Raw genomic sequence first — 12,363 nt, 5'->3', positions numbered from 1 at the left:
GTTGCCCACTTACCCGACAACTCTCTCAGCACAAGCTTGCTTGTGTTGGGGTCCACCAACCCGCACTTGGCCAGCGTGGTGGACTAGGCCTAAACCCTTCCTTCATTGGAAGGGGACCCGTGCCCCAGCAGTGGGGACGTGATGGGTCGTGATGATGATGACCCAATTTAATAACCACACCTGGACATAGGCTTCTCCCGGCTTTCTCAGTACCGGCTGTCTAATGTGACTTCAGTGGGCCGGAGGGCGTCTCACGGGTACTATACCTTATTATAATGCAGCCTGCTCTCCTCATAATCCGCGTGTGCGAAGTGCAGTAAGGTGGAGTGCTTCAGCGGGCCGCTGGTGGCTCGCTCGTAGACTGCTGCCGCTTCGTCCGAGAATAGACGCGCCGCGTTCGAGTCCTGACGGGGAATGATTAGGGTTATACGAGTTCATGTATTGCATATGCATCATGTAATAGGCTGGCTAAGACGGACTAAAGAAGATAAGAGTGTTACACTACCCTTATTCGATTGTAATAAGGGCCCTTTCCAATGTCTTTTCTCGTGAAACAAGTACTTATACCTTACTGACACACCCGCCGCAAGTGAGTAGTGACCCACCCTCCCTTCCCTTAGGAAGTAAGGGAGTGTGAGTCACTAGAGGGAGGTTCTGTCACCAGAGGAGGGCGTCAGTAAAGGAACGTGTATCACTAGATTCACTAAATGAGCGTGTGTCACTAGGGGAGCGTGCATCACTGGTGAAGGGTGTCAATAGGGGAGGGTGACACTAAGGTAACTTCTGTCACTAGGGGCGTGTGTGTATCACTAGGGAATGGTGTCACTAAGGGAGCGTGTATCACTAGGAGAGCGTGTGTCACTATAGGAGTATGTGTCACTACCCCCTTCTCCTTGTGCAGCGAGGCGGAGTGGTCCAGGAACTGCGCGGCCTGGTGCCACACGTCGGGGTGTCACTAGGGGATGGTGTGTCACTAGGGGATGGTGTGTCACTAGGGGAGCGTGTGTCACTTACCCCCTTCTCCTTGTGCAGCGAGGCGGAGTGGTCCAGGAACTGCGCGGCCTGGTGCCACACGTCGGGGTGTCACTAGGGGATGGTGTGTCACTAGGGGAGCGTGTGTCACTTACCCCCTTCTCCTTGTGCAGCGAGGCGGAGTGGTCCAGGAACTGCGCGGCCTGGTGCCACACGTCGGGGTGTCACTAGGGGATGGTGTGTCACTAGGGGAGCGTGTGTCACTTACCCCCTTCTCCTTGTGCAGCGAGGCGGAGTGGTCCAGGAACTGCGCGGCCTGGTGCCACACGTCGGGGTGGTGCGCCAGGCACAGGAGACACTGGGGGAGAGAAGTGTATTTATACAGGGTGTTGAAAAAAGTAAGTATATAAAAAAAACATATAGTCATTTTAGATAAAAAGTAAAGTACTCGCAGTATTACGTAAACAATATGCAATGAAGCTAACCGAATTGATAACGCCGCCCTGAGCTAACCTCAAAAACTTACGTAACACGAAAACCTAATAATATAGCCGTATTAAAACCACGCTCTGCTACCAAAATGTTGGATAAATATATTTAATAAAATAAATATTATATAGGTTTTTGCTCACGTGATGGTTCAAGGTCCAAAGCTCGGCGTGGAGGGCCCTCCCGATGCTTGAGTAATCCGTTTTAATCTTGAGGTTCTCACACACAAAATCACATGTCCACTTATAATCGTATACACAAATATAATGCCTAATAGCAGCTGGTAATATTTAACCGAAAATACAAATATTGCGAATATCGAGACCGCGCCGAAATACAAGAGAAGATAACCCGACGAGAGGCTGCCAACGACTGAATAGACTGTCAAAAATAAAAGAACCTACCCACATACAAATATAAGAACCTACCCACATACAAATATAAGAACCTACCCACATACAATTATTAAAGTGTTCGCCGGTACCGAACACGCAGTTTAGTACAAAGAAGAAACAACGCATAGTGATAAGAAAGCGGGTGACTGTCTAAGCATACTGAATAACTTCTGTTCTACGAATTTCGAAGTTAAACAAAAAACAAAGGAATTGTACACATTAAGGGCGCCTTCAAATTAGTCGCTAAGTGTCGCGCGGCTGCAGCGCTGCAGCAGCGCTGCAGCCGCGCGACAATCAGCGACTAATTTGAAGGCGCCCTAAATCCTCTCAGCTTATTACATCCTGTCTACAAGGTTTTGCAAAATATATAGTAGGCAGAAAAGAGTTTTGCTTTTCCATAATGATTGACAGTCGTGATAAGAATTTTGTGAAGACAATAATAAAGGTTGTACAGTAAGTCTGGTATATTCAACGGCCTACAAGATGTTAACTTTCAAAATTCCACTCTGTATAATAGTAGTGTAAATAATAGTGTAGTTTTACCTGTTCAATGGCGAACATGACTCTTCTGGCGACCAGAGCCGTGTCTTCTGATCGCAGCGGGTTCGACCTCTCCCAGGAAATGTATTTCTTCCATAATTCCACCTGAGAAAAAAGATATGATGATGCAAGATTCTGTCATTTCATATCGTTGTTGGTAAAATTAATTATCAGCACTCACAAACAACAGTTTAATTCTATTCGAGTTCTCCGAGTGAGTGTTCAGATCAATGATCCGGCTCGAAGGACCATGTAATGGTGTCGGTGGTGATGTATTTGCGTAGATATATCAGCTGTCCTACTTGGATTCTGCCTAGTTTGGGGTCGGATGGCTTTGTGTGAGATGTATAAGTACCTGTTTGATCTCTTCCCTATCGACGGTGGGCGGCGTGGCGGGCATGTTGCGGTTCAGGCCGCGGGTGACAGTCTCCAGTTCTTTCGACACGCGCCTGGCGTTCATGTACTCTCGGGAACGCTCCATGGCCATGCGTTCCGCTGTAAAAATAGTATGGTTAAGTTTACACTATTTTTAATATGATGCATCATCATGATCACAACCCACCACGTCCCCACTGCTGGGGCATGGGTCTGCTTCCAATGAAAGAAGAGTTTAGGCCTAGTCCACCACGATGGCCTAGTGCGGGTTGGTGGACCCCAACACAAGCAAGCTAGTGCTGAGAGTGATGTTGGGTGCATGATGGATAATGTATATTAGTATAATTTGACGACCGAATGCTGAAGTGGATAGTGACTTTATTTCAGATCCACCTAGCCGAAAAACAACTCAGATACCTATCCCAGAAACATCACCTGAACTGCCAGCAATGGATAATGCGACACAACAATCTAGCGTCCATCAATCTTTTTCTCAAATCTTGGCCAAATCTACGAGCCACAGCAAAGTGCCCAAACCGTCTGTACTTTCCATTGAAAAACATGAAGAACCACAGGAGGGTACAAATGACTCGGGATGGACCATAGTAGAGAAAAAGAAACAGAAATCTAAATTGCGCAATGATCGTACCGTGGTAGTAGGCACTGGAAGCAATGACAGTCAAATAAAAGCGGTAGAACGGACCATTCATATCCAGGCGTGGCGCTTTGCACCTGACACTACTGAGGAAGCACTGAAAGATTACTTGAGGAAAATTCACCCATCAGATCAATACTACGTATCAAAACGTGAAATCAAAACGGACCGACATGCGTCGTTTATCATTGGTATACCAGAGTCAATATATCCTAGGTTCAACTCTCCCTCAGCGTGGCCCACCGGAGTAATGTTTGCAGAGTGGTTTCTCCGACGCCCCCGCGCCGATCTCCAGCCGCGGGGGAGGGACACTAAGAGAGTATCAGGTGAGAAACAGACATAATAACTATGACCAAAATGAGATCACGATATACTACCAAAACGTGCGCGGTCTCAGAACGAAATTGGACGTCTCTCAGCAGCTTCGGAAAGTGATCTCTTTGCCATAACGGAAACAGGGTGTAACGAGACTATAAACGATGCTGAAATGTTTACCAAGGGTTTTTCAGTGTACAGATGTGATAGGACAGACGGGCGCAAGCAGGGGGGGGTAATGGTTGCAGCATGTCCTAGTTATGAACTTAAACAAGTGCCAATAAGTGTAGACATAAATAATTCATTATTCGAAATTGTATGTGCCTCTGTATACCTGAAACATAGGTATTTGTTTGTTTGTTGTGTATTATATATCCCGCCAGGTGCGCCAGATATTGAATATTTAAAATTGTTTAGAATTATTGAAGAACTATGTATAAAGTATAAAAAGATTTTAGTTATTGGCGATTTCAACTTGCACTCAGCTTCAGTAGATGTTCAGAATTATTTTGAATTTTTCGTAGCATATGGAGAGTTCAGCCAAATAAACAATGTACCAAACTGTAATAATAGACAACTAGATCTCGTATTGACAAATTTTTCGCTTTGCGATGGGAAACCATCAAATACCGTGGTGTCGGCCTCTAATATACCATTGGTGCCAATTGACAAATATCACCCCCCCTTAATAGTAACTATTCCAAAGGGTAGGCACAGTCTAAGAAATTTAGCGGCGGTTTCTCATAGAGCTTCAATGGCCAAGCGGTCGGCCGATCATAAATTACAAGCACTTGAAATACCACGATGGAACTTCCGGAAATGTAATTTCCAACAACTTTACGCCGATTTAGCGGAATTTGATTGGAGTACTCTATACACCATAACCCGGGTGGAGGAAGCCCTGGAGTATTTTTACAGTGAGGTAAATAACATAATAGACCGTAATACTCCCAGGAAAAGCAAAGATGCAAAGGGAAATCAGATGTATCCAGAGTGGTTTAATGCAGATATTATACATGACTTAAAAGAGAAAGCTAAGCTACATAAGAAGTACAAGAAAAGCAAATCAGAAGATGATTATACCATTTTTTCCAATTACCGTAGATCGCTGAAATGTAAAATATCTGCTGCTTATGATCAATATCATAGACGCATTGAAACTAACCTTAGTAGAGACCCAAAAACCTTCTGGAAAGTGATGAAATCTAAAAAGACCCATATTAACAAAATGCGGCTACAAAAGGAAGGTGTAGAGGTACCAGAAGACGAGGTCGCGCAAGCATTTGCCGACTACTTTCAGTCAGTGTACGACCCAGCGAGGCCTGATCTAAACGTAGAGCGCGCTAGTTCCTCTTACAGCGCAGCGGACGGCGGCGGCGGCGCCCGCGTACACATACCAAATCTTGATAAACACCAGATATTACAGGCGCTTAATCGTCTACCCGCCAAACACTCGATGGGTCCGGACGGTATCCCACCATTTCTCGTAAAGGATTGTAGTAAGGCATTTGTCTCTCCCTTACACTACTTATTTAACAGGTGCTTGGAGACAGGGCACTACCCTGACAGTTGGAAAATATCCAAAGTGTCTCCAATTCCAAAAGGCAAAATAAGCGATGAAGTGCATAAATATAGACCAGTAGCAGTACTCTCTACATTCCCTAAAGTCTTTGAATCCGCTCTACAAGCGTGTATTTTGAAAAAGGTAACACCCCAACTAGTGGATGCGCAGCACGGATTCAGGCCGGGACGCAGTACCAATTCTAATCTACTGGATTTTATGTCAGTGGTGGCCCCAGCGGTGGACTCTGGAGTGCAGGTCGACGTCGCTTACTTCGATTACCGGAAAGCGTTTGATTTAGTCGATAATGACGTCCTACTGTCGAAATTGGCAGCAGTCGGCTGTACTCCGCTTGTACTGAGATTCTTCTCTAGCTATCTGAAGGACCGACGTCAAGTAGTCGATGTAAACGGACGTCTATCAGCACCGTACTATACGCACTCGGGAGTGAGCCAGGGTAGCAACCTAGGGCCCCTAGAATTCCTAATACTGATCAATGATCTTCCGAAATCAGTAGTTAACGCCGAATGCAGTAAGCATTTCGTTCGCAGACGATCTGAAATTGTTACGGATCATAACCAATGTCGAAGATTGCAAACTCCTTCAAACTGAAATAAACAACGTTATTGATTGGAGTGGATTAAATAAGTTGCAGTTTAACGTCGACAAATGTGAGGTTATGAGCTATGGCCGAGGCAAAAATCTACTACTCCACGAGTACAGAGCGGGGGTTGTGCCACTGGCGCGAGTTTCTGCCGTGAGAGACCTCGGGGTGCAGTTCAGAAGTGACTTGAACTTCCGAGAGCATATTACTAGTATCTGCAAGCAAGCATTCCAAAGACTGGGTTTCATCCTTAGACGATGTCAGAGCTTCTCTAATACGGTGGCCGTCAGAACATTATACAATGCCCTGGTAAGAAGCAAACTGGAATGCAATGCAATTGTTTGGAGTCCTCACCAGGACAAGTATATTACGATGTTGGAACGCATGCAGAACAAGTTCACAAGGTTCTTGTATCTAAAAATGTACGGTGTTTACCCCTTCTACCCACTCATGTATCCAACGTTGTTTGTGCTGGGAATGGTGGGGTACAACAAACTCGAAGTCAGAAGAAACTTAGCCCTGGTGATGTTCCTTACCAAAGTAGTGCGGGGACTGGAATGCAACCCTAATGTGCTAAAATTGTTAAAATTTGTCGTACCAAGCAGTTCACTCCGCCGCCGCAAGAACAGAATGTTCGAGGTGCCGCTGGGAAAGACGGCTCTGGTCAATGAAGCACCCCTCACTAGAGGCATTCGCCTATTAAACATACTGGCAGATGAGATCGACATCCTGGTATGCAAGATGAGCGAGCTAGAGAAAGCAGTCATTTATCTCATGTGCTACGGAAATACAAAATAATATTGTTATTTATTTGTTTTTTAAATATTTTTTTGTGTAAATATTATAAATGTATATAAAATCTATAAGATAGAAAATTATTTAATAGTAAAATCAAGTAGGTATAAAATTATTTGATTGTAAAATTTGTTATTGTTGTAAATTTGTAAGTATTGTTATTTTATGTGCGTAAAGTTTCTATATTTAAAAAATGTCGCATTGGTATCTACTGTAATGGCATTTATTTTGTAAATGTAAATAAATAAATAAATTTACACTACTTATACACTTTATAGTACTGTATTATAATTGTAGTAGTTTCGTATAGATTTAACTTTAAGGCTTCATTTATAGTAAAAAAATATTTTACATAACAAAACTTATTCAGTGACACATAGTTAACTTACCTATAATAGGGTTAATGCTTTGCTCGAAAGCTATGTAATCTTTCCATAGTGTTTCTATGCCGACAATAGGTGTTATTACCGCCCTTTGGTACACCTGAAAAAATATAAATACTTTTTATATGACATGCTAGTTATAACAATATTATTATCTGCCGACTCATTTACGGTCTGTGTCTGTATGTGTAAATATGCACATTCTGAGTCAGAGCCCTTTTGCTTTTGCTGGTACAATACACACCACAATTATTCGACCAATATTATACATGTTACCTTACTGTATTAAAATTTTATACTTTTATGAATTCGTGCTGTGTATTTTGTGAGCAAATAAATGACGCGTCTATTAGATATCTATGTCAAAATCATAATCCCGCCTACCTTCCTAACAGCAGAGATCTTCTGGTTCTCCGCGTACGACCCGACGGCGTCCACACTCTTCAGGAAGGTCACATAGTCGTTCCAGATGGGGTAGGCGTGGATGTCCATGCCGATCTTTTCGAGGGCGAAGTCGTAAGCTTGCGCCATCTTCTCTCTGTTGGGTAGAAAGGGTTAAAAGGATAATTTTGGTCTGAAGTTAAATACTGAATTTAAGGTAAAGCCCCATTGTTAAGCTGCAATGCTTATTCAATAGGGCATTTCTCTAAAAAAATATGGAAACTACGCAGCAATGTACAGTCATCAAAAGATATGATTTGACCATTGTTTAACCATATTCTATTCTATTCTGATAGGGGGCAAAGATCCTGTATGTGGCTCTCTCGAGTGGAACCTTTGTACATATTTCCTTGATTTCAGCTCAGCCAGCCTAGCTCCCGAGTAAACTGGAGCAGCAAGCCTGGGTGTTGCAATATCTGAGATAGGCGATCTTTAGTCCAAGAATAGATAATCTTGTTTCTGTAGTAGGTGGACAAGCTAACATAATAGATTTCAGGTACTAGGATATCATACTAACTTGTAAGTAGGCAGCATACATTTGGTCTCCTTCACATAGTTGAGGTACAACCGCCAGAGCTCTATGTTGAGAATCTTCATCAGACACCGTTGGAACAACTGTGGAACAGATTTTAGCAACGGTTTTGTCAGGTTACATGGTGTGGTTTAGATTAGGATTTAGGACCGACAAATCCTTAGTACCTAGATTGTATAATGTGTTACACATTCACAGAAGATACAATTTGATTGTATCCACCCAGATTGTATATAACCAGATTATTCATAATGTAATGTAATTATTATTATAAAATACATAAACTAACTATGCATGCATTAGGATAAGATAAACTAGATAAAAGTGCATAGAACTTTTATGGAATAAAGGTTCCACCGGCAGGGTTAGACTAGGCGACATAGGTTTGAAATGTACACTCACGGGCAAAGAAACAGTTTCACTTGCAAAATTCAGACACCAAACGGCCCCAATTTTTTTAATTATTTAATAGCAAATTTTATCAAAATATTTACGTTTTTAGTTGATAATATTCTGATGCATCGTTAAATGTGCTTATATATTGCAGAAGGCTTCATTAAATTAGTATTTTACGTTAAGAAGAAATTTGGTGATTTTCTCAATGGAACTTTTTCATTGCCCGTGAGTGTATCATGAATGGGAATTTACCCATTCTTGTACTGAAATACGAATTCATTGGTAATTATTAATTAATCATTGCATCTTAGATGGGCAATCAATGCAAGCATTGTATGGCCCTGCCACTATGCTTCCCATCCATTCACAAGAGAGATTGAGTAAACAGTATACTTTTAGTAGTATAGCAAGTTTATGAAAAGCCTTTTCATTTCATTACACTTAACTCCGTAACACCCACTCACACCTTGCACATAAGTGCTTGTCTAATGTACTCATGCGCAGGGTAGGCAGAGGTGCATTGCGGCACTCAGGTATCTCTCTCTCAGCCTTCCGTAGTCCACTGTTGGACATAGGCCTCTCCTAACGATCGCCACCCCAAACGGTCACCCGCCATCTGCATCCAGCGGCTTCCCGCTACCTTCCGCAGATCATCAGACCAACGGGTTGGGGGGCGACCGACACGCCGTTTGCCGACACGGGGTCTCCACTCCAGAACCTTTCTACTCCAGCGGTCGTCGGCTCTGCGGGCTACGTGGCCAGCCCATTGCCATTTCAGCGTGCTAAACGAACTCAGGTATAACTTGCGCAAATACAGAAACAAAATAAAATGGCGGATGGACACTATTAGTAGCTATTTTGCCCCATTAGTACATTAGTAGGTATGTAAATTTTCCTTCCTACTCCCCCTTATGTCAAAGCCGCCATTTTTGTATAATTTCTTTATATTCTTGCGTTATACTTATTTAAATATTAATTTGGGGTGTTAAATGTTATACAAGCACTAATATGCAAGGTATCTGTGAAAATGTTATGTTAACTTACGATTAATTATTACTATGATTAATTTTCTGTAATAAATTAAAGTTTACCTTTTAGAAAAGTCCCAATTTGATGTAGGTACTGTACTGGAGGAATGTCTTATAAAATAGGTATGTTGGTGGTTTTGTATTGTGAGGATTTGATTTGATTTATTTATGTCTTATATGTTATTTTTTATAATATATTATATGTTTTAACTGTAGTGTAGAGTGGTAGCTAGGAAAAGTGAGTTAGTTTTGCATACAAATGTATTAAATATAGGACCTGTGCATGTACAGTGCTCCAAAATTGATAATGCGCATAGAAATCTTTGACAGATCGGTTGTTTTCGATTATGTGACACATGATATTGACTCCTATTTCCTTCGAACAAGGTGCAAAATGCAAGTGTTTTTTTAAGGCTCTTACGATTTAATGATTCGGGTGTGAAGATCTGCATGTGCATTATTAATTTTGGACAAGTGTATATTTATATGTTTTTATTACTGTAGTCTAGTGGTAGCTAGGAAAAGTGAGTTTTTTATGAATACAAATGTGTTAATGACCTGTGCATGTATATTTATAAGTTTTTATTACTGTAGTGTAATGGTAACTAGGAAAAGTGAGTTAATTTTGCAAATAAATCTGTTAAATAAAGGACCAATTCTGGTATGGCGTATCTTATTACTTGTTTGTGTATGTAATTTATTGCATATTGAATAACAGTTGTAACTTTTTAATAAGTCTGCAATTTTCAGTTAAAACTTAGATAGTAGTACCTTGTATGTATTTCTTTATGATTTATAATAAAATTAAATTAAAATATAACAACACTGAACATTAAACTTAACCCAAAATATTGATTATATAAATAAACTAATGGTGTAGGGATTTTACATGTAAAAAGTGATCTTCTTCGGAAATGACCCTCCGTAACACAAAATGTGCACTTGACACTAAAATCAATTTATTTTGAGTCTAAATAAAGAAAAGGAGGTCTTACGGCCAAAGAAAATCTCCTCCAACATGTCTGAACACAAAGATAGACACCCTAACAGAAAGAAAAGATATTATTCCATATTTCTCTCTTTATTAAAATCTTAAGAACTAAACCCAAGCATCAGTTTTATCACAGGATTATCACAGTTTTTTTCCCTATTTTTAGTTGTTTAGTCTATTTTTTTGTTTTATTTATAAATACCTACATACCTTTTCCACCCTCTCAAAGTGCCTCTGCTTCATCTGAAAATAGAAAACACATCCAACTTAATTTATAAACTGAGATATTTCAAAAAAGACATCCTACAACTTTTGGATACCTATATGATCATCTCCTATTAAAACAGGTTTGCCATTGAATATTCCTTTTAGGATGGTGGTAGGAAACACTATATCTGAAGTAGTGTATGTAACGGTGGTGAAAGGACTAGCCAATTAGAAAGCGGAGTGGGGTATTAGAATAGTCTGAAAGACAATAATCAACCAATCAAATTTCATAAGCGGAGTTTTTTTGTAATTAGTCTGCTACCCGAGTCCACTCTAGTGCGCAGGCAGCTCTTAACATTAATACCTCATAGTTTTAAAGGACTTTGTTAATGTAAAATTGTACTTGTTTCTACGACGAACTTAATAAATAACTTCATAACATAAAAACCACACTCAAAACCTAAAAACCTCACCTCTTGCTCAATATAAATCTTCCAGTATCGCCCTGTCGTCGGGAAAGCCGTGATCAGCTTCTCGTACATGGAGCGGACCTCGCCGATGGACCTCGTCTGAGCTTCTCTGATGAGCAGCGACCAGGAGTCCACATCATAGACGTTCGCATCCACCGCCCTTTGAGCCCTACTTAACCTCTCGTTACCCCAATCCTGAGGACACGGAAAACGGTGGATTAGGGATGAATTGATATGGGTTTAGTGAGATAATGGTGTTAATTAGTGGGAAAGGTCACAGTTAGCAGTTGAAACGTTGTAATACTTACGATAGGAACTTCTTTTTCTTCGGGAGCAGACATGTTTTTTAGCGGTAGCGGTCTTCTGAAGTGCAACGGATTGCTGCTTGAGTTATAAAGGGGAGATAAATTATGCAAGTAAAGTTTACAGTTTCGTTTTCAAATTAAAACATTGCGAATAGTAATGAACACAAATCACTATTTTATTTGCAAATTGAAAATTTTACACAACATCACATCACACAACAACGGTGGTAAATGAATGAATGAATGATAATTGAATGAAACAAAATCTTTTTGCATTATTCTGTGTTGCTATAGTAAAAAAAGTTTCTAATGCGTGTCTAAGGGTGTTATTGTTCCGAGGTATATTTCGGCGCCTTCTCCACGAGGCGAGGTCTTCTGTCGTCGTCAGACATCTGAAAACATTAGACATAAAATGAACCATACAAACTCCTTGAAATGAACTTTCTCATTATGTAATGCTTACAATCTACAATAACTAACTAAACAAAACAACAGCTACCCAAACTACGTCAACTATCAGTGTTAGTTCGTTGCAGAGATATTGTGGGTCGATAACAGATTGGAAATTTATTTCTCAGGCTCAAAAAGGATTAAGCTTTAGGCTTGTAAAAGTACAAAAAAAGTCTTAATTCATTCATTCAATATTACTTGTCAAATAATTCGACTTCGACTCATTCATTCAATTCTCTGTCAAGAAGCGAATATCAATAAACATTTGTTGTTATTTAATTATTTATAAAATAAAAGTGGCTTCTTCGTATTCTACAGATTGTATAATGTGTTCCTAAAGTAGGTGCAAGTTTTGTGGTCGACCCCACACCAATCAATACAAAATGGGATCTGAACAATCATCATCAGCTGCATCGTCGCAGCGACCAACCCAAAGAACTCCTCAAATAAGAAGAGGAT

General features: G+C 40.7%; 1 protein-coding gene across 5 annotated transcripts in view; it reads right to left on the bottom strand.

Moving 5' to 3' along the window:
• The window catches only part of LOC105380444 (protein suppressor of forked), a 54,325-nt gene extending 42,646 nt beyond the window's left edge, over positions 1-11,679 (bottom strand). For all 5 annotated transcript variants that reach the window (XM_048632147.1, XM_048632146.1, XM_048632145.1 and 2 more), the window contains exons 1-10: positions 11,458-11,679; positions 11,153-11,344; positions 10,683-10,715; positions 8,043-8,140; positions 7,469-7,622; positions 7,091-7,184; positions 2,752-2,891; positions 2,400-2,501; positions 1,241-1,330; positions 267-404 (exon numbers count right to left, since the gene is read on the bottom strand). In XM_048632147.1, coding sequence (XP_048488104.1) covers positions 267-404; positions 1,241-1,330; positions 2,400-2,501; positions 2,752-2,891; positions 7,091-7,184; positions 7,469-7,622; positions 8,043-8,140; positions 10,683-10,715; positions 11,153-11,344; positions 11,458-11,490 — 1,074 coding nt within the window. In that variant the 5' untranslated portion in view covers positions 11,491-11,679. The remainder of the gene's footprint in view (positions 1-266; positions 405-1,240; positions 1,331-2,399; positions 2,502-2,751; positions 2,892-7,090; positions 7,185-7,468; positions 7,623-8,042; positions 8,141-10,682; positions 10,716-11,152; positions 11,345-11,457) is intronic.
• Between the last annotated feature and the right edge of the window lie 684 nt (positions 11,680-12,363).

Source organism: Plutella xylostella, chromosome 30 (assembly GCF_932276165.1).
Source record: "Plutella xylostella chromosome 30, ilPluXylo3.1, whole genome shotgun sequence".
Lineage (NCBI taxonomy): Eukaryota > Metazoa > Arthropoda > Insecta > Lepidoptera > Plutellidae > Plutella > Plutella xylostella.
Note: the sequence above shows the minus strand (reverse complement) of the source record. Positions and strands in the feature narration are given on the sequence as shown.